The following is a 27,317-nucleotide window of genomic DNA, read 5'->3' as shown; positions in this document are numbered from 1 at the left end:
GATTAGCTCTAGTAGTTTTCTGGTAGCATCCTTAGGATTCTCTATGTATAGTATCATGTCATCTGCAAACAGTGATAGCTTTACTTCTTCTTTTCCGATTTAGATTCCTTTTATTTCTTTTTCTTCTCTGATTGCTGTGGCTAGAACTTCCAACACTATGTTGAATAAGAGTGGTGAGAGTGGGCAACCTTGTTTTGTTCCTGATCTTAGTGGAAATGGTTTCAGTTTTTCACCATTGAGAACGATGCTGGCTATGGGTTTGTCATATATGGCCTTTATTATGTTGAGGAAAGTTCCCTCTATGACTACTTTCTGCAGGGTTTTTATCATAAATGGGTGTTGAATTTTGTCAAAAGCTTTCTCTGCATCTATTGAGATGATCATATGGTTTTTCTCCTTCACTTTGTTGATATGGTGTATCACGTTGATTGATTTGTGTATATTGAAGAATCCTTGCATTCCTGAAATAAACCCCACTTGATCATGGTGTATGATCCTTTTAATGTGCTGTTGGATTCTGTTTGCTAGTATTTTGTTGAGTATTTTTGCATCTATATTCATCAGTGATATTGGTCTGTCATTTTCTTTCTTTGTAGTATCTTTGTCTGGTTTTGGTATCAGGGTGATGGTGGCCTCATAGAATGAGTTTGGGAGTGTTCCTCCCTGTGCTATCTTTTGGAAGAGTTTGAGAAGGATAGGTGTTAGCTCTTCTCTAAATGTTTGATAGAATTCGCCTGTGAAGCTATTTGGTCCTGGGCTTTTGTTTGTTGGAAGATTTTTTTTTTTTTTTTAGTACGCGGGCCTCTCACTGTTGTGGCCTCTCCTGTTGTGGAGCACAGGCTCCGGACGCGCAGGCTCAGCGGCCATGGCTCACGGGCCCAGCCGCTCCGCGGCATGTGGGATCTTCCCGGACCGGGGCACGAACCCATGTCCCCTGCATCGGCAGGTGGACTCTCAACCACTGCGCCACCAGGGAAGCCCTTGTTGGAAGATTTTTAATCACAGTTTCAATTTCAGTGCTTGTGATTGGTCTGTTCATATTTTCTATTTCTTCCTGGTTCAGTCTTGGCAGGTTGTACATCTCTAAGAATTTGTCCATTTCTTCCAGGTTGTCCATTTTATTGGCATAGAGTTGCTTGTAGTAATCTCTAATAATCTTTTGTATTTCTGCAGTGTCCATTGTTACATCTCCTTTTTCATTTCTAATTCTATTGATTTGAGTCTTCTCCCTTTTTTTCTTGATGAGTCTGGCTAATGGTTTATCAATTTTGTTTATCTTCTCACAGAACCAGCTTTTAGTTTTATTGATCTTTGCTATCGTTTCCTTCTTTTCTTTTGCATTTATTTCTGATCTGATCTTTATGATTTCTTTCCTTCTGCTAAATGTGGGGGTTTTTTGTTCTTCTTTCTCTAATTGCTTTAGATGCAAGGTTAGGTTGTTTATTCAAGATGTTTCCTGCTTCTTAAGGTAGGATTGTATTGCTATAAACTTCCCTCTTAGAACTGCTTTTGCTGCATCCCATAGGTTTTGGGTTGTCGTGACTCCATTGTCATTTGTTGCTAAGTATTTTTTTTATTTCCTCTTTGATTTCTTCAGTGATCACTTCGTTATTAAGTAGTGTATTGTTTAGCCTCCATGTGTTTGTATTTTTCACAGATCTTTTCCAGTAATTGATATGTAGTCTCATAGCGTTGTGGTCGGAAAAGAAACTTGATACGATTTCAATTTTTTTAAATTTACCAAGGCTAGATTTGTGACCCAAGATATGATCTATCCAGGAGAATGTTCCATGAGCACTTGAGAAAAATGTGTATTCTGTGGTTTTTGTATGGAATGTCCTATAAATATCAATTAAGTCCATCTTGTTTAATATATCATTTAAAACTTGTGTTTCCTTATTTATTTTCATTTTGGATGATCTGTCCATTGGTGAAAGTGGGGTGCTAAAGTCCCATACTATGATTGTGTTACTGTCAATTTCCCCTTTTATGGCTGTTAGTATTTGCCTTATGTATTGAGGTGCTCCTTTGTTGGGTGCATAAATATTTACAATTGTTATATCTTCTTCATGGGTCGATCCCTTGATCATTATGTAGTGTCCTTCTTTGTCTCTTGTAATAGTCTTTATTTTAAAGTCTATTTTGTCTGATATGAGAATTGCTACTCCAGCTTTCTTCTGATTTCCATTTGCATGGAATATCTTTTTTCATCCCCTCACTTTCAGTCTGTATGTGTCCGTAGGTCTGAAGTGGGTCTCTTGTACACAGCATATATATGGTTCTTATTTTTGTATCCATTCAGCCAGTCTGTGTCTTTGGGTGGGAGCATTTAATCCATTTACATTTAAGGTAATTATCGATATGTATGTTCCTATTAACATTTACTTAATTGTTTCAAGTTTGTTACTGTAGGTCTTTTCCTTCTCTTGTGTTTCTTGCCTAGAGAAGTTCCTTTAGCATTTGTTGTAAAGCTGGTTTGGTGGTGCTGAACACTCTCAGCTTTTGCTTGTCTGTAAAGGTTTTAATTTCTCCATCAAATCTGAATGAGATCCTTGCTGGGTAGAGTAATCTTGGTTGTAGGTTTTTCTTCTTCATCACTTTAAATATGTCCTGCCACTGCCTTCTGGCTTGCAGAGTTTCTGCTGAAAGATCAGCTGTTAACCTTATGGGGATTCCTTTGTGTGTTATTTGTTGTTTTTCCCTTGCTGCTTTTAATATGTTTTCTTTGTCTTTAATTTTTGATAGTTTGATTAATATGTGTCTTGGCATGTTTCTCCTTGGATTTATCCTGTATGGCACTCTCTGTGCTTCTTGGACTTGATTGACTATTTCCTTTCCCATATTTGGTAAGTTTTCAACTATGATCTCTTCAAATATTTTCTCAGTCCCTTTCTTTTTCTCTTCTTCTTCTGGGACCCCTATAATTTGAATGTTGGTGCATTTAATGTTGTCCCAGAGGTCTCTGACACTGTCCTCAGTTCTTTTCATTCTTTTTTCTTTATTCTGCTCTGCAGTAGTTATTTCCACTATTTTATCTTCCAGGTCACTTATCCGTTCTTCTGCCTCAGTTATTCTGCTATTGATCCCATCTAGAGTATTTTTAATTTCATTTATTGTGTTGCTCATCATTGCTTGCTTCCTCTTTATTTCTTCTAGTTCCTTGTTAAATGTTTCTTGCATTTTGTCTATTCTATTTCCAAGATTTTGGATCATCTTTACAATCATTATTCTGAATACTTTTTCAGGTAGCCTATTTCCTCTTCATTTGTTAGGTCTGGTGGGTTTTTACCTTGCTCCTTCCTCTGCTGTGTGTTTTTCTGTCTTTACATTTTGCTTACTGTGTTTGGGGTCTCCATTTTGCAGGCTGCAGGTTTGTAGTTCCCGTTGTTTTTGGTGTCTGTCCCCAGTGGCTAAGGTTGGTTCAGTGGGTTGAGTAGGTTTCCTGACTGGAGGGAGTAGTGCCTGTGTTCTGGTGGATGAGGCTGGATCTTTGCATTTCTTTCTGGTGGGCAGGTCCACGTCTGGTGGTGTGTTTTGGGGTGTCTGTAGCCTTTTTATGATTTGAGGCAGCCTCTCTGCTAATGGATGGGGCTGTAGTCCTGTCTTGCTAGTTGTTGGGCATAGGGTGTCCAGCACTGTACCCTGGTGGTCGTTGAGTGAAGCTGGGTTTTGGTGTTGAGATGGAGATCTCTGGGAGATTTTTGCTGTTTGATATTACGTGGAGCTGCGAGGTCTCTTGTGGACCAGTGTCCTGAAGTTGGTTCTCCCACCTCAGAGACACAGCCCTGACGCCTGGCTGGAACACCAAGAGCCTTTAATCCACATGGCTCAGAATAAAAGAAGAAAGGAAGGAAGGAAGGAAGGAAGGGAGGAAGGAAGGGAGAAAGAAAGAAAGAAAGAAAGAAAGAAAGAAAGAAAGAAAGAAAGAAAGAAAGAAAGAAAGAAAGAAAGAAGATAAAATAATGTAGGATAAAATAAAGTTATTAAAATAAAAAATAATTAAGAAGAAAAATTTTAAAAAGTATAAAAAAAAAAGTGTCGGTCAGAACCCTAGGACAAATGATGAAAGCAAAGCTATACAGACAAAATCTCACACAGCAGCACATGCATACACATTCACAAAAAGAGAAAAAGGGGAAAATAATAATATATCTTGCTCCCAAAGTCCACCTCCTGAACTTGGGATGATTCACTGACTATTTAGGTATTCCAGAGATGCAGGGCACTTCAAGTTGATTGTGGAGCTTTAATCCGCTGCTTCTGAGGCTGCTGGGAGAGACCTCCCCCTCTCCTTTTTGTTAGCACAGCTTCCGGGGTTCAGCTTTGGGCTTGGCCCCGCCTCTGCGCTTAGGTCACCCGAGGGCGTCTGCTCTTTGCTCAGACAGGACGGGGTTAAAGGAGCAGGTGATTCGGGGGCTCTGGCTCACTCAGGCCAGGGGGGAGGGAGGGAGGGCTACAGATGCGGGGCAAGCCTGCGGCGGCAGACGCCAACATGGCGTTGCACCAGCCTGAGGTGCACCATGCGTTCTCCAGGGGAAGTTGTCCCTGGATCCCGGGACCCTGGCAGTGGCGAGCTGCACAGGCTCCCGGGAGGGGAGGTGTGGAGAGTGATCTGTGCTCGCACACAGGCTTCTTGGTGGCGGCAGCAGCAGCAGCCTTAGAGTCTCACACCTGTCTCTGGTGTCCCGCGCTGATGGCCGCGGCTCTCGTCCGGAGCTCCTTTACGCGGCGCCCTTAATCCCCTCTCCTCTCGCACCAGGAAACAAAGAGGCAAGAAGTCTCTTGTCTCTTCGGCAGCTCCGCGCCTGACTCTGGAGCTCCTTTACGCAGCGTGCTTAATCCCCTCTCCTCGCGCCCCAGGAAGCAAAGAGGCAAGAAAAAGTCTCTTGCCTCTTCGGCTGCTCCAGACTTCTCCCGGACTCCCTCCCGGCCAGCCGTGGTACACTAGCCTCTACAGGCTGTGTTCACGCAGCCAACCCCAGTCCTCTCCCAGCTTCCGACCGAAGCCCGAGCCTCAGCTCCCAGCCCCCGCCCGTCCCGGCGGGTGAGCAGACAAGCCTCTTGGGCTGGTGAGTGCTGGTCGGCACCGATCCTCTGTGCAGGAATCTCTCCGCTTTGTCCTCCGCACCCTGTTACTGTGCTCTCTTCCATGGCTCTAAAGCTCTCCCCGTCCGCCACCCGCAGTCTCCGCCCGCGAAGGGGCTTCTAGTGTGTGGGAACCTTTCCTCCTTCACAGCTCCCTCCCACTGGTGCAGGTCTGGTCCCTATGCTTTTGTCTGTTTATTCTTTTTTCTTTTGCCCTACCCAGGTACGTGGGGAGTTTCTTGCCTTTGGGGAGGTCTGAGGTCTTCTGCCAGCGTTCAGTGGGTGTTCTATAGGAGCAGTTCCACTGGTAGATGTATTTCTGATGTATCTGTGGGGAGGAAGGTGATCTCCGCATCTTACTCTTCCGCCATCTTGAAGCTCCTCTCTTGAATGTATTTTTAAAACAGCTTTATTATTGAGGAATAACTGACATACAGTAAACAGAGTATTGATAATAGTTTCTTCCTTTCCTTATTCTTGATGCTCTGGCACTTGGGGTCTTGATTCTAGAGGTGCTAATTCCTAGAGATAGGAAACAACTCCCCTACGAGCGCACCTTTGATATACAAACCGACCAATCCTGAGCCCAAGCCCCCAACCATCTCCTTTATCAAGCTCTCACACATCAAGCCAATATTCCCCTGCCTTAAATCACCCCAGGGCCAAAAAACAGACAACTAGAGACCAGCCCTATAACCTAGAGTTCCCTGAAATTATTCAAACTACCTAATCATAAACTTACTCAGCTACCTACCTGCCTTGTCCATTCTTTCCCACTAAAAGCCTAATAAAGGCTATGGGCCATGCTCTTCCCGCTTCCTCTTTTGCCTCCTGACCAACTCTGGTCCTCTCCACTGTGGCCCTGCATGACCCTCCTATTCCTAGGGAGCTGTGAGTATAAACTTCTTTCTTCATGATAATAATTTCTGTGTCTATGTGTCTTATCATACCTGATTAAAACAAATCCCAGGTACATTTTTAGAACAAACTACATGCATTTAAAGTGTACAATTTGGTAAGTGTTGACACATGCATATACTGTGAAATCATCACTAAAAGCAAGATAATGAACATATGCAGCATCTCCAAAAGCTCCCTCAAGCCACTTCATAAGACCTCCCTCCCTCGTATCCACACTCCCACCCTCATCCAAAGGCAACTGCTGATACTGCTGTCATTAGAGATTAGTTTGCATTTTTAATAATCACATATGTATATATGTAAAATATTACATTATGTACTTATTTTTTCTGGTTCTTTCAGCACAGTTATTTTGAGATTCATGCTATTGCATATATTGATAGTTCATTCTTTGTATTATGAAATAGTATTCCGTTGTATGGCTATACTATACTTATAGAGTAACCTGTTGATGGACATGTGAACTATTTTCAGTTTTTGACTATTACAAACTAAGCTGCTAAAAATATCCATATACATGTTTTTGTATGCCTGTATGCTTTTAATTCTCTTTGGTAAATACCTAGGAGTACAGTGGCTAATTCATATAGCAGATATATATATTTTTTAATACACTGCCAAATGGTTTCACAAAGTGATCGTATTATTTTTACATTTTCATCAGCTATATATGATAGCTCTAGCTGCTCCACATCCTTGCCAACATTTGGCATGATCAGTATTTTTAATTTTAATCACCCTGATAGGTGTATAATAATATTATATTGTGGTTTTAATTTGCATTTCTTAATGACTAATCACACTGAGTACCTTTACACGTGCTTATTTGTCAACCATATATGTTCTTTGCTGAAACCTATTTAAAACTCATGCCCATTTAAAATTTTTTGTTGTTTTCTTATTACTGAGTTTTGAGGGTTTTTAAATATTCTAGATACAAGTCCTTTTCAAACATGTGATTTGCTAATATTTTCTCATAATCTATGGCTTGCCTTTGCATTCCTTTCTCAGTGTGTTTGGAGGAACAGTCCTTAATTTTGATGAAGTCCAATTTATCAATTTTTTTCCTCCTTTTAGTATTGTATCTAAGAAATCTTTGTCTCACTCATAGTCACAAATTTTTTCCCTATATTTTCTAGGATCCATTTTGAGCTATTTTTACATTGTATGATGTATGAAGTTTGTTTTTTGCTTGTGGATTTCCAATTGTTCCAGCAGCATTTGCTGAAAAGACTATTTTTTTCCTCCACTGAATTGCCTTTGCAATTTCTGAACTCTCTACTCTGTCCATTGATTTTTTTATCTATCTTGATTCCAATACCATGCTGTCTTGATTACTTTAACTTTACAGTTAGTTTTGAAATCAGGTAGTTTTAAGTCTTGCAACTTTGTTTTTCTTTTACAAAGTTGCTTGGGCTATTCTAGGTCCTTTGAATTTCCATATAAATAATTTAGGATCTGCTCTCCAATTTCTACAAAAAAGGCAGCTGTGATTTTGATTGGGATTATATCTAATCTATAGAAAATTCTGAGGTGAAATGTCATGTTAAGAATATTGAATCTTCGATTCATGAATATAGTATAAATCTTCATTTATTTCTTTAATTTCTTCTTTAATTTCCTCTCAAAATGTTTTGTAGTTTTCCTCTTCTAGTCTGTAAATATGGTGAATTACATTGATTGATTAAGAATGATAAACCAGGGCCTAGAGACTGTCATACAGAATGAAGTAAGTCAGAAAGAGAAAAATAAATATTATATATTAATGCATATATGTGGAATCTAGAAAAATGGCACAGATGAAGCTACTTGCAAAGCAGAAATAGAGACACAGATGTAGAGAACAAATGTATGGACACCAAGGTGGGGAAGGAGAGGTGGGATGAATTGGGAGATTGGGATTGACATATATACACTACTATGTACAAAACAGATAACTACTGAGAACTGATAGATAACTAAAATAGATAACTAATGAGAACCAACTGTATAGCACAGGGAACTCTACTCAATGCTCTGTGGTGACCTAAATGGGAAGGAAATCCAAAAAAGATGGGATATATGTATACATATAACTGATTCACTTTGCTGTACAGAAACAAACTAATACAACACTGTAAAGCAACTATACGCCAATAAAAATTTTTAAAAAGAGAGAGGGAGAATGTTAAACTAACCTTGAATTCCTAGGATAACCCATTTGGTTATGATGTATTATTGTGCTTTTTATATTATTTTGTATTCAATTTGTTTTTTTTTAAATTTTGAACATCTTTATTTGAGTATAACTGTTTTACAATAGTGTGTTAGTTTCTCCTTTATATTCAATTTGTTAAAGTCTTGTTAAGTTTTATATCTATGTTCATGAGGGATATTGGTGTGGAGTCTTCTGAAGCATTTGTATCAAACTGATATTCTTTCTTCCTTCAGTGTTTGATAGGTTTCATCAGTGAAGCCATCTGGGCCCAAGGTTTTCTTTATGGGAAGGTTTTTTAATGACAAGTTTAATTTCTTTCATAGATGACCTAAACAGCCCTATATATCTTCTAGAGTGAGCTTTGATATTTGATAGTTTATATCTTTTGAGGAATTTGCCCAATTCATCTGTCAAATTTATTGCATAAAGCTGTTTAAAATGCTTCCTTATTTTCCTTTTTAATGTCTGTAGACTCTCCACTCATGTCATTTCTCTCACTCCTGATGTTGATCATTTGTGTTTCCTCTCCTTTTATTCTGATTAGTCTGGCTAGAGGTTTGTTAATTTTATTGATCTCACATAACCAGCTTTTTGTTTCACTGGCATTCTCTATTTTTCCCTGTTTTATATTTTATTGATTTCTACTTTGATCTTCATTGTTTCCCTGTTTCTTCTTACTTAGGTTTAATTTGCTCTTTTTCTCTAGTTTCTTAAGTGGGATGTTATTTGGAGACATTTTTTTCTTTTCTAGTATAAGCATTTGATGCAGTAAATTTCCCTCTAAGTAGTGAATTAGCTGCATCCCACAATTTTGATGTTATATTTTCATTTTCATTCAGTTCAAATACTTTTTAATTTTACTTATTTCTCCTTTGAACCATGAGTTATTTAGTTTCTTTAGTTTACTTAGTGCTCCTTAGTGTTCTTAGTCATTTAGTGTTATTCAGTGTTCTTTAGTTTCTAAATATTTGGGAATCTTCCAGATATCTTTCTGGTATTTATTTCTAATTTACTTCCCCTATTGTTCTTGAATTGACTTGAATGCCCTTAAACTTTCTGAGACTTTAAAAAATGTCCTAGAATATGGTTTATGCTCATAAATGTTTCATGTACACTTAAAAATATATATTCTGCTGTTGTTAGGTGGAATATTCTATAAATATCAATTTGGCCAGGTTTATTGATAACATTATTCAAGTCTTCTAAAGCCCTACTGACTTTTTGCCTACTTGTTTGATCAATTATTGAGAGAGAGGTGTTGAAATCTCTGACTGTAATTGAGAATTTTTCTACTTATTATTGCAGATCTATCAGGCTTTGTTTTTTATATTTCAAAGCTCTGTTTTTAAGTGCATAAATGTTAAGATTTATTATGTCCTCTTGATTAATTTTCCCTTTGTCTTTATGAAATGATTAATTTTCCTTTTGTCTTTATGAAATGACCCTCTTTATCCCTGGTAATATTCTTTTCTCTGATATCTACTTTGTCTGATGTTAATATAGTCACTCCAGCTTTGTCTGATTTATCTTACCATGATATATCTTTTTTCCATCTTTTACTTTTAACTTATTTTGTCTTTATATTGAAAGTAGGTTTCTTGTAGATAGCATATAGTTGGATCATGCTTTTTTATTCAATCTGACAATCTCAGAGCTTAGATCTTTCAATTGGGAGTGTTTATTTCATTTTATTTTTAAAATTATCTTTGAAAAATTTTTTAAATTAATTTATTTTTATTTTTGGCTGTGTTGGGTCTTCGTTGCTGCACATGGGCTTTCTCTAGTTGCCTCGAGTTAGGGCTACTCTTCATTGCAGTGCTTGGGCTTCTTGTTGTGGTGGCTTCTCTTGTCACGGAGCACGGGCTCTAGGTGCGCGGGCTTCAGTAGTTGTGGTGTGCAGGCTTCAGTAGTTGTGGCTCATGGGCTCTAGAGCGCAGGCTCAGTAGTTGTGGCACACAGGTTTAGTTGTTTCACGGCATGTGGGATCTTCCCAGACCAGGGCTCAAACCCGTGTCCTCTGCATTGGCAGGTGGATTCTTAACCACTGCGCCACCAAGGAAGTCCCTGATTGGGAGTGTTTAGACTATTTAAAATTAGTGTGGTTATTGATACGGTTAGATTTATATAAACCACCTTGCTATTTGTTTTTGGTCTATTATCTTTTTCTCTTTTTTCTAATTAACGTTGATCTGCGTATTTTAAATTCAATTTTATCCCCTTTATTGACTTACTACTTGTAATTCTTTGCTGTGTTAGAGGCATACCTCATTTTACTGCACTTTGTTTACTATGCTTCTCAGTATTGCATCTTTTACAAGTTGAAGGTTTGTGGCAACCCTGGATCAAGCAAGTCTATCAGGGCCATTTTCCCAACAGCATTTGCTCACTTTCTGTGTCTGTGTCACATTTTGGTAATTCTTACAATATTTCAAACTTTTTCATTATTATTATATTTCTCGTGGTGATCTGTGATCGGTCATCTTTAATGTTACTATTATGGCTCGATGAAGGCTCAGATGATGGTTGGCCTTTTTTACCGATAAAGTATTTTAAAATTAAGTTATGTACATTGTTTTTTAAGACATAATGCTATTGCACACTTAACAGACTACAGTATAGAGTAAACATAACTTTTATATGTACTAGGAAACAAAAATAGTTGTCTGACTCGCATTATTGCAATATTCCAGGGATCTGGAACAGAACTCACAATATTTCCAAGGTATACTGGTAGTTTAGTAGTTGCTTTAGGGTTTGTAGTACACATTTTTAACTTATCACAGTCTACCTTTAAGTGATATTTTAGTACTTCACATATACTATAAGAAACTTCCAACAGTATATCCCCATTTCTTCCCTCCTGGCCCTTGTGCCATTGCTGTCATCCATTTTACTTCTACATGTCTTATAAACCTCACGATTTATTATTATTTTTCATTTGTTATCATTTATGCGCGTGCCATATTTTTTCTCCTAGACTGTCAGCTCCTTGAAAGCAGGATTTGTATCTGAGTCAGTGTTGGCATTTAATAGGTATTTGAAACAAGTTTTTTTCAATAAATGCTAAAAGAGAAGAAAGGAGGTGGTGGCAAAATGGCTCTGTTGCTTACCAAGGTGAAGCCCGGAACTGGTCCAACCAATGTAGAGATACACAATGGCAGCAACACCCATGTTAACCAGGGTATAGACCCACTGGATCACAAACATGATGAGAAGGGACCCAACAGCCTATGGAAACAGAAAGAAGTGCAAGTCAGCTAACGGTTTAAACACATGGTAAGCAAGCCACAAGGCTAGGACCTTAAGAAACAACAGTCCTCTCATCAACCTCTGAACACTCTAAAAGTCTGAATAATTGAAGTTCACTCATAATTCAAAAAACCCCTCTAAAGTAGATATATGAGAAGATATCCTCCTGAAAGTACCCTCTAATCAAAACAATCAATAAATAGACGTTCTATCCTAGGTCCTTGTTCTACTCTTTTCTAGGAGAAACAAGTTAGAGTAAAATTATGCTAATATGGTATATCTAGTAATTAGGTGATCCAGAGTTTATCAGGGATGATTATTTTAAAAGTAAACCATTGATTAAAATAAGTGGTTCATTAAATGTAATCTTGCCATATGTAGCCTCATGTAAATTATAATATAACAGGCAGTTAAATCACATTGCTCCTAATGAGACTCTCCTCTTTCCTCCCCCAACTCCCACCCCAAGATCACACATGTATCCACCTGAATTAAGTCTCAAGGACAGTTGAGATCAAAATGAACTTACTCACCCCCAACAGGGAGACCCAGGTGTTGCATGTGCAAGTGTAGAATGAAGTTGGTCTCCTCTGGATATCTTGTTCCTGGAGCCTGGACTTTAGGAAGAAATCTAAAAAATAAATGACCCAAAATCCTTGGTTACTAATTTGTTACCAAACCCTCTAGTATTTTTATTAGCAAATACTTATGAGCTCCTCTTCTCCAATTTTGTAACTCAGCCTAAAAGACAACTTCCACTCACCTCAACCATTAATGCCCTTTGCCACAACTGAGGCTTGTCTTTACCAGAAAGCTTACACCTCCTAAATCGTGATTTCAATCAATCTCTTCTCAGCCCATCACCTCCATTTTTTCTCATTTGCTCTGCTGTCTCCCACCCCAACTATTCATAGACCACAGAGGGACCTTCAGTCAACTTGCCCCAGTATGTTTTTGCTTCCTATCACCTACCTCCTCTTTTCACTACCCTCTTACCTAGCTTAGATTCCATGATCCAAGACTATCAGCAAGTACTCCCTTGGATATGTTATCTGCTTCCATGCTTCAACACCACTCAGAAGTCTTATACCTAGTCAACTCATTCTCCTCCTCTCTGATGTAACAAATTTCCAACCTCTCCTCTCAAAAGACAGCTTTCATATCCTCTCATCACCAAATCTACCAACCCACTTTCATCTGTACCCTCTCTTCTGCCTTTCTGTTTTCAGAGTAGATGAACAGTTCTGGCTCCTACCTAAGGCTCATCCCTATATTTGTGCCCTGCTCAAGGATTTTGCTTTTGCTTCATCAATTTTTCCATAGTCTACTAGATCATCCCCATCAAATACAAATACACTAATTTCTCCCAACTAAAGAGATACCTTCTGGTCACCCTTTAGCTACTGTCCTATTTTTTGGTCTCCCGTATAGCAAAACTTCTCAAAACAATTGCCTATATGGTTTCTACCTTCCATTGTTTCCTCAACCTACTTTTAGGGTTGTATACACCATTCCACTAAAACAACTCTTCCTAAGGTTGGCAATGACTTGAATCTTTTCAAATTCAATGGTCAGCTCCTCATCTTACTTGACCTTTCAGATAGCACCTGACACATGTGATCACTTTCTTCTTATTGAAACACATTCTTCTCTTGGTTTCTAGGATACCTCAGTTTCCTAGTTTTCCTCCTATCTCACTGCCCACTTCTTCTCAGTCTCCTTTGCTGGCTCACCTCCTCCTTCCAACCCCCAAATATTGGAGAATCCTAGCATTCATTCAGTCCTCAGCAATTTTCTTTATTGCAGTTAGATGTGGTCATGTGACTAAGCTCTCACCAATGGAATGTGAACACAAGTGGTGAGTGTCACTTCTGCACCAGAGTCTTTGAGAGAGTAGGTGTGCCTCTTCTCTGTGCCCGAAATCAGAACATGGTAACTCAGTCTTGATTTTGCTCATTATAAGGACTTAGGGGATGGTGAAGTCATAAAAATGGAAGGAGCCTGGGTCCCTGAAGCAATGCATGGAGGAGAGCCTCCCACTGATTTGGAACACCCTTCCTGGACTGTTAGTGCAAGTGAGAAATAAATTTCCATTGTGTTTGAGCCACTGTGTTTTCACTTATTTGTGATAGCAGTTTAGCCTCCCTTAATTAATATACCTCAAAACAGGCTTTAGGTCCTTCTCTTACTTCTATACAATCTATTCCTTACGAAGCCAGTGATCTTCTTAAGGCTGGATCTGATCATATCACACCTCTAGCTACAACCTTCCATGACCTTCTGTCATAATCACCATGGAGTGCATGGCCCGACACAGGACTGACCTCTGCTTTCCTTGCTATACTCATCTCCTACCTCTCTCCCCACACCCACTCCTCTCCACTCACTGCTGGACTTCTGCTTTTCTTGGAATTTGCCAATCCAATTTCCATCTGTACCTTTATACATGCCATTTCCTCTGCCTGTAACTCTTCTCCCACATCTCTGCATGGTTCACTGCTTTATACAATTCAGTTCTCCATTAAAATATCCTCTTCTCAAAGAGATCTTTTCTGAAAAACCTATCTGAAACAGAACCACCCTCTCCACTCTAGTCTCTATCCTATTACCCCACTTTATTACTCATACTATTTATCACTTACTTACATCACAGTATGTGTGTTTGCTTGTTTATTATGTGTCTTTCCTGCTAGAATGCAAGTTCAATGACAGCAGAGACCTTCTATGTCTATTCAGCATGTTCCCCACCCCCAGAACCTAGAACAGCACTTGGAATGTAGTAAATGTCCCATACGTGAGGCTAAATGAACGACCAATCATCCTAGGTCCCAGAGAAGTCTTCATCCTCTCAACATGTCTGCCTTTACCATATACTTCCAACTATTATACTTATCTTTTACACCTCCATATCTTGAGGGCAAGGGCTGTCTTTTGTATCTCTAAATACCAAATCTAGGCATGTAGGGGTCTGTGTATAGGAAGTGCTCAAGAAGTGTCTCCTTATTAATTGTGGATTAAAATAAACTCTGCCAGAAGACGTAAATAGACATTTCTCCAAAGAAGACATACAGATGGCCAACAAGCACATGAAAAGATGCTCATCATCACTAATTATTAGGAAAATGCAAATCAAAACTACCATGAGGTATCACCTCATATGTCAGAATGGCCATCATTAAAAAGTCTACAAATAACAAATGCTGGAGAGGGTGTAGAGAAAAGGGAACCCTCCTATACTGTTGGAGGGAATGTAGATTGGTGCAGCCATTATGGAAAACAGTATAGAGCTTCCTCAAAAATCTAAAAATAGAGTTGCAATTGGGATCCAGCAATCCCAATCCTGGGCATGTATCAGGACAAAACTATAATTCAAAAAGATACATGTACCCCTATGTTCATGGTGGCACTATTCACAATAGCCAAGACATGGGAACAACCTAAATGTTCAACAACAGATGAATGAAGATGTGGCACACATATACAATGGAATACTACTCAGCCATAAAAAAGAATGAAATAATGCCTTTTGCAGCAACATGGATGGGCCTAGAGATGATCATACTAAGTGAAGTCAGACAGAGAAAGACAAATACCAAATGATATCACTTATATGTGGAATCTAAAATATGACACAAATGAACTTATCTACAAAACAGAAATAGACTCACAGGCATAGAGAACAGACATGGTTGTCAAGGTGGAGGGGGGTGAGGGATTGGGAGTTTGGGATTAGCAGGTGCAAACTATTATATATAGGATGGATAAACAGCAAGGTCCTACTGTATAGCACAGGGAACTATATTCAATATCCTGTGATAAAGCATAACAGAAAAGAATGTGAAAAAGAATGGATATATACGTATAACTGAATCACTTTGCTGTATAGTAGAAATTAATACATTATAAACCAACTATACTTCAATAAAATAAATTTTAAAGAACTCTGCCAAGGTGCATGACTGATTTGAATTGATGGCTCTATTACTTTTTTTTTTTAAAAGAAAAGACACTTAAGATTGTCTTTGATTACACTGTATACTTCTTTCAACATGTGCAATGCATGATTCATTTTTTCAATCACAGGCTTAGTGAAATACAGCTGCTCCATTGATTATTAAGAAGAAACACTATTGGTGAAGAACTTAGATTTTTGCCTCTCTGAGGTTTGCCAAATGTTAAGCTCACTGTTTCACACTTGCACTTGCACACAAGCACAGTGCAGTTTTACACATCAGCAATGCAAGGGAGAATTCAGTCAATGATGCTCAATGACTCTGAATAGGTATGACAAACAATGCAGGCGGACAATTATTCAGAATTCTGAACAGCTATGGTTTCAAGACACTTCCAAAATGACAGAAGGAATTTGTTTTCTCTTTTCAAGGATTATGCTGGAAGAAATAAGTCTTACAGACTAGTGGTGGGAGGAGATTGCTTCTCGTGTGAGAAGTACTAGAATAACAACTGGGAAGGCAACTTTATCAAGCTTTAGTCACAAAACAAACAGGTAAGCAGAACCATGCATTAGGCATGTTAAAAATATCAAATATCATAAACATAATGCATAACATTAAATTGTCTTTTAAAATCTAGTGGTATGTCTAACAAATTCTATGTTCACAAAACCCATGCAGAAATAAAGACTTTTTAAGCATGAAGGGAGAAGACATGTCAATTTTTAAAATCACAAATTTAAATAATTTTACAGAAATTACTTAAAAATCAATATTAAACCATCTCTGGAAATGCACTCCATACCTTTATCAGGATAAATAAACACATAGTTCTAGCTGGCATGTACAAACCAAGAATGTGCGTTGATGTGGTTCACAAAGGATCATGTTTCAGGTTCATGTTGTATCTTATCATGTTGATTCTATAATCTCTTAACCACTTTCCAAATGCTGCACATTTAAGTTATTTCTAGGTTGTCATTAGCACCAACAATGCAGCTATGAGACTCTTGTACATATTTACGGTTTGTTGTTTGGTTTAGGGTTGTTTCCTTGAGATACAATCCCCCCAAACAGATTTACTAAGTCAGAGCAGTTAGACAGTTTTATATTTCTTGTTACATCTTGAAAGCTCACTCTCCAGAAAGTATGAACCAGAGGGACTTCCAGCTACTGCAACGTAAAGAGGTCAGTGAATCCTCTCCGTAACAGATAGGTATACAACTAGACAAAATCATCAAAAACAATCACTTGGGGCTCTAGAAATTTACCAAACGGAGAAAACAAACCAAGAAGTGTTTATTGTTTCAAAAACTGCTGGAGCTGAGGGTAAGGACAGTGAGAGTCTACAGCCTTCTTCCTGGGCTGCTCCCACCCCCACGCCAGTTCTTACCAGCATGGAGCTGGCCTGTGTCTGTGTGGCCCAGGAGGCTTCCACCCTCTGCCAGCAGATCTGTGCGTGGGTTGGGAAGCACAGTCGAAGCTCAGCTCTCCAGTCTCCCGGCTTTGACTTCTGTCAGTCTCTCTTAGGCTCCCCAAGCAGGGGAATGTGCGGAGCTGTGGTCCTTCTACAGCTCTCTGATTTCTAGGATCTTCCCATTAAATTTCTGGCTGTTCCACTCCTCACCCTAGCTGGGTCCGCTCCCTCAGGCTAGCAAAGCTGAGGATCTCCCCATTCCATTTTCTACTTGGCTCATCCCATTGAGCTTATAAAGGCACAACCCACAAGCTTGCTCCCTCTGGCAGCAAAATTGCTGATTTCTGAAGAAATCATGGCCAAAAACCTCCCAAATTTGATGAAAAACTTTAATCAATGGATCCAAAAGGAATGAATCCATCGACATTGCTTCCAGCAATGTGTACATATACCCGATTTTTTTTTTTTTTTTGCGGTACGCGGACCTCTCGCTATTGTGGCCTCTCCCGTTGCGGAGCACAGGCTCCGGACGCGCAGGCTCAGCGGCCATGGCTCACGGGCCCAGCCGCTCCGCGGCATGTGGGACCTTCCCGGACCGGGGCACGAACCCGTGTCCCCTGCATCGGCAGGCGGACTCTCAACCACTGCGCCACCAGGGAAGCCCAATTTTTTATCTAAATTTTTGACAGCTTAACAGATATGAAATATCTCAATGGTGGTTTAAATTGGACTCATTTAATCAGTACCATGGCCTAGTTCATAATAGACACTGGCCCCAAGCAGCATACACTTTGTATAGTGGTTAAGAACACAGGCTCTAAAGTGAGATGGACCTGGGTTCAAATTCTAGCTGTCTCCTATCCTGAGCAAGTGTTTAACTTCCCTAAGCCTCACCTTTGTCATCTGGAAATAGGTAATAACAATGCCTAGATCTGAGCTGAGCTGAGCTAATCCATGTGTTAAGTGATTATCTCTGTGCCAGGCACCTGGGACAGATTCAATAAAAGCTGCCTATTTTTAGCTACAAACAGCATTCAACACTTAACCATAAAAGTTAGTTTGTTGAATGCATAGTGAATGAGTCTGGTTTTTCATATGTAAACTGCTGTGTTCATCTCTTCTGACCTCTCTTTAGTAGAATCTGGATTTTGACCTTCCTGTCTTTAAAAAAAATATGCTTTGGAAGGTATGCTTTTATCAGTTGTGTTTGTCAGAATAATTGTTTCCTTCTGTGACACTGTGCTGTGCAAATGTTTTTTATTTCTGTTTAATCAGATCCTTTTTGTCTCTGATGATGTCTTCAGTAGTCAGAAATCTCTCTCTTGCGCAGCTGTTATAAATAAGGAATTTGTGGTTATATAAGGTATCAAATATGGCCCCAAGTTAATTTTTTGATCCATTTGCTCTCAACAATATTTATTCAATAGTGACTTGATTCTTATTATTTTACAGCATCTGGTTTGTCACACATTAGGTTCTTATAATAGTTTAACTCTTTCTATTCTACTTTACCTGTCAATGTTTAACATGTTTAGCCAATATTTGTACAACTGTTCATCAATTTAATTAGCCTTTACTGAGTGTTTGTCGATGCCATGTACTGTGTGGGAATATTGTTGATGAATACAAGGTAGAAAGACATGGTTTGTGACTAAAGGAAGCTCACAGACTGGAGGCAAAGCGATAAAACTAATATTTCTTCTCCTTAAGATAGGCAGACGACAAGCAGGCCTGAAGACAAATGTGTAAACAAATGTATAAAACAATGTGATAAGTGTTTGTACCCCTAGTGTGACTCAAATGTTACGCTTGCACAGGAGAGGAAATCAGGGAATCCTTCTCAGAGGGGGTCTGAAAAGTCAAATGAATTTTAAACTGTTAAGTCGGTGTTTTTCAGATGGAAGTGGGCAGTGATGCAATGTGCAAAGGCAGGAAGGAATAAAGAACATGATGTGTTTGGGGCACATGTCTGGGTATAGCCGGACATATGTACATGGCAGCTGTCGTGAGAAGACTGGCCAGGAAGGTGGGGCAGGGCAGGATTGCCAAGAATCTTGCAAATCACACCGGGATGGAAGGTAATAGATTTCAATGAAGGTTTTTAAGTAAGAGAGACATGATGAGAGTTTTATTTTAGAAAGATCATTCAGTGGACAATGAAAAGGAGAGACAGGATATGGGAGAATCTGGAGGCTGGAGATGAGCGGGGAGATTAACAAGAGTCTGGGCACCAGATGATGAGGGTCTGAACCAAGGTGAAGGCAGCAAGGATGGAGGAGACAGAGGGGTTTAGAAGAGCTCGGGACACTTCTAAGATAGGGCAACTTCAATGATTAAACGTTGCAAACTGACCACACATCTCTCCTGATAACCCACTAAGAAAACAGAAAAGTCATTAAATAGGCATAAACCTACAAACACAAGGAGAATGAGAGAGGAAAGATAAAAACAGGTCTTGGAAGGTGGAGCAGTGACGGAGGAGTGGTAACAGACAGCAGAGCCGAGGAGGACCAACTCTAGGGCCCACAGAGAGGGTGCCAGCAATGAGCAGCCCAATGCACCCCAGTAGACCTCACAAAGTTCAGGACCGGGAAGTACCCGCCCTTGGGAAGTGATACGGTGCAGGGGACTTGTTGCAAGACTGTATATGAACCAGTTGGACATCAAGTTCCTTTCCTCTGGCCATGTAGCTAGGAAATAACTCCCTCTTTGCCTGACCCCCCTCCCCAAGGTATGTGAGGGTTCCTCTGAAGAAATCAAACCAGAGAGGGCCTGAACTTGGGACACCAGGCATAGCAAAGAGTGGGTGGAATGGAGCTAGAAACTGGGGAATTCAATGAAGTCTCTGTCCTAAAGAGTGGGAGGCCACCAACTTCCTTATGTCACCCGGCTCCCTGAATACAAACAGCCAACTGGGGGACCCCCAGGCAAGAGATTAAAGGACTTTTCTCTGGAGGAAACCTCTAGCTAATCACACCTGGGGGTCCTCCCATGAAAAAGCCAGCTTCTTGATCATTCTACAGTGAGGTGCCCCAACCAATAAGCTCTGCCCAGGATGCAGGTCTTCTAAACAGCTTTTCACTACTTACTTCTAAATAGGAAAAGAAATCCAAAGATCAACAGACATTTTAGTTAAGCCAGTATAAAACAGAGAGTGAGGCCAAGCCAAAGAGAAAAGAATCTAAAGAACATAGGGCAGAAGACTTTAAAGGGAGAATAAGTAATATTACCAGAAAAATAAGATAAGTGTTATACCTATAAAACAAGAATGAGATGATGTTCAACATGTTTTTAAAAAGATAAAGACAAATCAGGTTACAATCAAGAGCTCTTGGAAATTAAGAACAGGAGAGCTGTGGCATAGACTCATTGTTGTTACCCAATCTCCCCTTCCTCCTTAGGGAAAAAAAAAAAACCCCACAGGATTTCATGTGAAGCAGCAATAAAGCCAGCTAAAAAGACATTTCCCAGCCTCTGAGAATACCTAGAAAGGCTAGCGAATCAAGTTCAGAGCTACATAGCCAGGGACAACACTCAAAATGATATGTCAGAGCAGTCTAGTGGGGACACCACAGTGGCATGCACCAAGGTCTAGATACTTCTGACCCTGAAAAACCCTGATGGTGGAGCCAGGAATGTAGTCATCCTGCAGCCACTATCATGCTTCCAGAGAGTTCCTCAAAGTCCCCATTTCTTCAGGTTCCCAGTTCCCAGTATATGGAGGCCTCATCTAATTAGCCGAGCCTTGGTCCCGTGCCTGAATTCTGGCTGCAGGAGGGGTGGGAAAACTGAGTATCTGACATTTTCAGTTTTAAGAGTGAAAGGCTTGCTGTGCCTCCCACCAAGACTCATAACACTGGAAATTCTTCAAACACAGGGAGGTCACTCAAGGCTGAGTAGGGGGGAAAAAAAAAAAAAAGACAGAAGTCTACCATGATATCACACCTAACAGATCTTGTCCCCTGGATCTGACAGAGAAGTGTGATAGAGGAATTCCAAGACAACAGCTTTGTAGCAGACTGAAAGAACTGACAGACTAGAGTGGATCAGAATAAGAGCCATAGGACAGAGCGGGGAAGAAAACAAATGGATATGATAAATTTCTGAAGAATTCGAGCATTTGGAAAATAACATTGAGAGGCGTTTGCCATATCTGCCAGAACATCTAGAAAACAATGATGACACAAAATCAAGCAAATAAAAAACCAAGGCTATGATTAACCCCAGGAAACAGAAAAAGTTGGACAAAAAAGGAAATGTAATCATAGCATAATATATGGCTCAGAGTTAAGCAATATTTACTTAATCATGATAATATGAATACTAGCTATTAGATTAATTAAAAAACTGTGATGTAATTATACTGGGGACATTGGATGAGAAATCAAGAGTGGCATAAATGAGCTAGTCTTCATTTATCATAATAGGAAATCAAGAGATGATACCTGAAACTGACATATCAAGAAGTAGCAATACAAATATATTATCTACGAACATGAAGGTTAACAGAAGAAGCAACTTTTTGGTTGAAAGTGGGATTTTCTGGGAGCGGGACTAGGGAAGGCATAAGAGTCAGAGGGATGGTATGGAAGAGTGGGAACTACTATCTCTGATTATGTGACTTTTCACTCCACTTGGCTTATTAAACTGTACTCATTACTTTGACAAAAATAACAGTTTTAAAAATTTTAATAATGCTCCTACCATTAAAAACCACCCACCAATTTGGAGGTAAAGAAGGAAAAGAAGGTGTACGGAAGAACGTAAAGCATTTATTTTTGGACATCTCCTTCTATGTCTCCTGTCTCCTCCTCTCTGCCCACACTTGTCTGTACAGATCTCAGGAAGCAGGTTAAGGGGCTTCAAATATAGGGAGACCTGGGTGTGATGTCCAGCTGGCAAGGTATCAGCTCTGAGCATAGTATCGGTATCATCTCTGTGACCTCACTGGGACTCAGGGTCTTCACTGGTAAAATAGAAAATGCTAATATCTATTATACTACATGCAATAATATATGTAAAGCACCTAGAATATGGAAGACTAAAAAATTCTGAGTTCTCTCTTTCTCTCGGAATTTCTCATGCCCCGGAAGCCTCCCTTTGAGAGTCTCTCCCTGTGTCTCTGTGCCTACAGATCTGAGGGAGTAAAGAAAAGCTGTGCTCCTAAAGCACATCTTCTTTCTCTCCATCCCCTCCTGCCTGGTTTGGGAGATTCACCTTCCAGAGACAAAACACTGAGTCCTTGCCAGGCAGTTTGTCAAAACACATCTCCCCTTCCCCTGAAAGGAGAAACTGGTTTCATTCATGTTGGCTGGTTTTTGAGTAAAATGAAATTAATATTTGATTATTAGCCATGGCTCCCAGCTCTAGATAGAAATTTCTGTTTAAAATTAACTATCTATACCAGAGTAGAATTACACATTCAGTTGATATCTGACCATAACTTTAAAAAGTAAATACCAAACAAAATTCACAAGGATTTTAAACCCAGCTATAAAATGAACTAAGGACTTGAAAGAGGGTTGTGATAACTGAGTAGTCACCCAAATTAGGAGGCCCCATGTGTTTCCAAAGCACCCACCTTCTCTACTCGGCCTGGGCTGATTACTGGGCTGAGTTGTTCTCCACAGGCTCCTCCAGGCCGAGCCCCTTCACTTCTGGAACTCGGCATGTTCCCATGGGGCCCCTGCCCCTCCCAGGAGGCAGTAGGCCATCCGTCAGAGCCTTCAGGAGGGAAGGAAGCAGGAGACCTGGGGTCTAAGAGGAAGCTCTCTTGGAGGGTTTGCTTGGTGGCCTTCTTGGTCTTCCCCTTCTGATTCTCTGGGATCCCGCGGCTCTCTCCTCCCCTGGGCTGGCTACTCTCAAGCTTCCTGGTTAGCTGGAGGAGCTGATCCATGTCCTTGGTGAATTCTAGCAGAGTGCCCTCAGAGAGCTTCCAGGCAACACCCTCAGGGCCACAGCTGGGAGCCTTGTCCAGGAGCAGGTGCTCAGAGCAGTGGAGAGCTCCCAGGCCCTCCCTGGGCACCGACTCAGGCACCTGTGGGAGGCTGCAGGCGCCCATGGGCAGGGAGAAGTAAGAGTAGTCCACCGTGATGTATGTCAGCATGAAGTTGATGGTGATGATGGGGGCCAGGACATTTGCCTGACCCACAAGGACAAAGGCCATGGTCACCAAGCTGGTCAGGCAGATGGCAGCTACGGGTGTTTTACTTGGCCCTTTCTGCAGAAACAAAAATAACATGCAAGACCATGAAATTTCAGAAGAAAATCACAGTATATGATAGAAACAACTCATAATGACTCAGCCACTTCTCCCATGTGACTCTTGGTGTGTTCATAACTGTTCATCTACAAACTTGGGATAATGACATCCTACCCATGGGGTTATTGTGAGATCAGAGCTAATGCACATAAAATGCTTGACATGGCCCTGGCACACACAGTGGGCACCCAAAACATCCAACAGGCATTAACTGTATTAGTAACTGTTAATATGGGACAATACTGTAGAACATGGATTTCACAAATATTTCTCCTTTTGTCTTTCACTGGGTTTAACACCAGCCCTGGAAATCAAAGAAGTGCAAAATTGATTCTTCCCATGCTTTAATGGAGAAAATGACCTTAAGGGGAGAGGCAGACCCTGGAAGACATAGCAGAATCATTGGTGGCTGAAGTGGGGGAATTCTGATACTAAACATGCACATGCATGTTCTCATACACACACACTTATGCACATCTGTTATTAACGGAGGGGAGTATGGTGACTTTCAGAAGGACAGGAGTGGAGAAAATGCATCAACTCCATATAATCTGTCACTTCACAGAAGCTATTCCTTACAGTCACTGACACGGTTCTTGGGCCAGAAGCAATAGTCGCTTCTCAGTCCTTATCTTCTTTGGCTTAAGGATTACATTTGACCCAGCTGCTCACTCCCTGGTCTCCTCGCTTCTCTTGGTTCGTCTCCTTGTCATTGACTGCTCCTTAGTCTCTGTCGCTGGCCACTCCACATCTCTGAAATCTGCATTTAGAGCAATCCCCAGCTCCATCCTCAGTCTATGTTCCCTTCTCTTCTCTGTCTATGTTCCCTCTCTAGGATTTCAATCAGGCTCATGGCTTTAAATACTAGCTTAATGCTCTCAGCTCCCAAATTTGAATCTCCAGCCTGAAACGTTCCCCTGAAATCCAGACTTAAATATTCAACTATCTGCTCAACATTTCCGGTTGATGTCTAATAGGATCTCAAACCTAATATTTCCAAAACCAAACTGCTGGTCCTCCAGTGTCCTGCCTCTCAAATCTACTCCTCTGCAACTTCTCCACCTCTGAAAATGGCCACTCCATTGTTCTAGTTGCTCAGTCAAGCAAAATTCTTTTTTTTTTTTTTTTTTTTTTTGTGATACGCGGGCCTCTCACTGTTGTGGCCTCTCCCATTGCGGAGCACAGGCTCCGGACGCGCAGGCTCAGCGGCCATGGCTCACAGGCCCAGCCGCTCCGCGGCATGTGGGATCTTCCCAAACCGGGGCACGAACCCGTGTCCCCTGCATCGGCAGGCGGATTCTCAACCACTGCGCCACCAGGGAAGCCCAAGCAAAATTCTTGATGCCTCTTCTCACTCACTCATTTTCCTCCAGTAGATATTGTCAGTCTTACTCTCAGGATAGACACAGGATCTAACCACTGCTCCCATCTCCTTTATACCAGCACTCTGTGATGGAAGGGGCAGGCACGTCAGCCACTTTCAGAGCTTACCTGTGAACCTCCCAGGTATGTTCCTCCAGCGCATTCCCCTTACTGAGGGTTGGAACAGAGTGCAATCTTCAAAGGCACAAGATGAAGATAGTGAAGTCATCATGGCCTGAGTCTCTGAGGATCAGAGGCCCTGTTGACTTGAAACACCTTCCCTAGAACCTCAGAGTAAAATTTTTTTAGAAAAAGGAGTAAAAATACATTTTATTGTTTCTGAAAATTAGATTTGGGGGTATATTTGCTACAGCTATTTAGCATACTCTAACAATAAAACTACCAAGGATAAAATAAATCCTCATAAACTAACAAAAACTTAAAAGGAGTGTCTTAGGTAAGCGGAAGGAGGTCTTAGGTAAACCGTAGGAAATGCAAGTGGTCCAGGAAAGGACTTTGACAAGGGTGGGTTGGAAAGTGATAAAATAGTCACATATGAACTTCTGTTACCAAAAGACACCATAAAGAAAAAGTCAAGGGCTTCCCTCGTGGAGCAGTGGTTGAGAGTCCACCTGCCGATGCAGGGGACACGGGTTCGTGTCCCGGTCCGGGAAGATCCCACATGCCGCGGAGCGGCTGGGCCCGTGAGCCATGGCAGCTGAGCTTGCGCGTCAGGCCACAACAGTGAGAGGCCCGCGTATTGCAAAAAAAAAAAAAAGAAAAAAAAAAAAAGAAAAGAAAAGTCAAGTCACAGAATGGGAAAAGATATTTGTGACACATGTAACTGACAAAGGGTAATCCAGAATATACAAAGAATCCCTACAAAATAATTAGAAGACAGATAACCCACTAAAAAAATGTGCAAAAGAATGTCTATTAAACATATGAAAGATGCCCAACCTCATTAGTAATCAGGGAAATGCAAATTAAAACTATAGTGAGATACCATTAAACACCCACCAGATTGGCAAAAATTAAAACATCTGATAATCTCAAGTATTGGCAAGAACACAGAGGAATGGGAACACTCACCCACTGCTGATAGGAGTGTAAATTAACACAACTACTTTGGAAAAAGAGTTTGGTGTTATCTAGTAAGTGAAGATATACACACCTTACAATTAAGCAGTTCCACTAATGGGTACAGGGTCTGGAAGAACGCCATAAGTGAACCAGTCTACTACAAGAATGTTTGCTGCACTGTCTGTAACAGTCCCAAATTGGGACATATCATGACAGCAAGATGAGTAAATAAACTGCAGCAAATGAGGAAATGCTATATAGAGATGACAATAAACAAGCCGCTGATAGAAGCAAAAACACGGATAAATCACATACACATAATGATGCATGAAAGAAGCATGCCACATTTATATAAAGTTTAAAAAAACAGGCAACACTGAACTAGGATGTAATCCAGAGTTGGCAAACCAGGGCCCCTGGGCCAGATCTGGCCACCATCTGTTTATGTTTGCCCACAAACTAAAGATGGTTTTACATTTTTAAAGAGTTAGGAAAAAAATCAAAGAAGAGTAATATTTTGTGACACCTGAAAATTACATGAAATTCTAATTTCAGTGTCCACAAATAAAGTTTTATTGGAAGACAGCCACACTTACCCCATTAGGTATTGTCTGTGGCAACTTTCTAGCTACAACAGCAGAGTTGAGTAGTTGTGACAGAGACCATAGGGCCTGCAAAGCCTAAAATATTTACTTTTTGGCCCTTTTCAGAAAAAGTTTCCTGGGTAAAACCACAGAGAAAGCAAGGAAATTATCACAGGAGTATGGATAGTAGCTTCCACAGTGAGAGGGACGGGGCTCCGACCAGAGAGGGTATGTGGAGGGTGGCATCAGGGGCTGGCAGTGTTCTTGGGTGGAGGTTACATGATGTTCACTTCATAGTCATTGTCTAAGCTGTTCATATTGGTTTTATGCCCTTTCCTGTATGCTGAATATACCTCAAAAATTTCTTAAAGTTTCCTCTCTCCCCCATTAAAAGAAAAAAATATACTAGTAAAATTTAATCATATGTAAAGAAGCTTTGACAAAAAATATTCCTCCAAAAGGCATGTGACAACTAGAGAAAATATTTGTAATACATGTAACAAAGAAACAGCATCTGTCAATTCAGAAGAAAAAGATGACCAATCACAGAAAAAAAAATGCAAATGACTCTTAGGGGAAAAGGTGTTCAACACCTTTCCTAATAAGGGTAATGCAGATCACAAGTTATCTTAAGATGCCATGTCTCACCACACAGCTGGCAAAAATTCATATCTGACACTGAGCTGTAGACAGGCTCATCTGACACTGTGGTGCTCAGGCACGAGTGCAAATGGCGAGCCACACGCCCTGTGTCCAGATACGCACAATTATAAACCAAGCTCATAACCATTAAATCAAGTATGTTCTGTCTTCCTTCCTCGGCAAATATACCTTCAGGACGATGGGGAAGGCCAGGTTCAAGTTTAGAGTTCTTGCACTCCCCGGAGCTCCTCACTGCAGGATCCAGCTCACAGCCCACCAGCAACTCTTGTCTTCCTAGACCACACTGCAGGGCGGGCTCACACCCACATGTGGATTCTCAGCCCACACCCTAGCCCTAAAATGGACAGGCTCAGGGAAGATGCCCTGGCAGACCCTGCATTTAGGCTGGGGGACATCTGGGAAGGAAATTCCAGGGTGTAGGATACCTGGACCATGGTCTAGAGGGTGGGTATGGGATCTAGAAGGGCAGGTCCCCTTGACCTCATGAATTTCTTAGAGACCAGAAAAGAGTCCTATAAAGCAGGGTCTTTGGGCCTGAATC

At 40.6% G+C, this 27,317-nt stretch overlaps 1 protein-coding gene across 1 annotated transcript in view; it reads right to left on the bottom strand.

Annotated features, from left to right (window-relative positions):
• SLC12A8 (solute carrier family 12 member 8) overlaps positions 1 to 27,317 on the bottom strand; it is a 138,872-nt gene that overhangs the window by 7,132 nt on the left and 104,423 nt on the right. Inside the window, 4 exon segments of the mRNA XM_059064432.2 lie at positions 11,314 to 11,431; positions 11,986 to 12,083; positions 22,404 to 22,436; positions 22,439 to 23,042. Coding sequence (XP_058920415.1) covers positions 11,314 to 11,431; positions 11,986 to 12,083; positions 22,404 to 22,436; positions 22,439 to 23,042 — 853 coding nt within the window.

This window comes from Kogia breviceps, chromosome 5 (assembly GCF_026419965.1).
Source record: "Kogia breviceps isolate mKogBre1 chromosome 5, mKogBre1 haplotype 1, whole genome shotgun sequence".
Classification (NCBI taxonomy): Eukaryota; Metazoa; Chordata; class Mammalia; order Artiodactyla; family Physeteridae; genus Kogia; species Kogia breviceps.
This window is presented reverse-complemented; position numbering and strand designations above follow the sequence as displayed.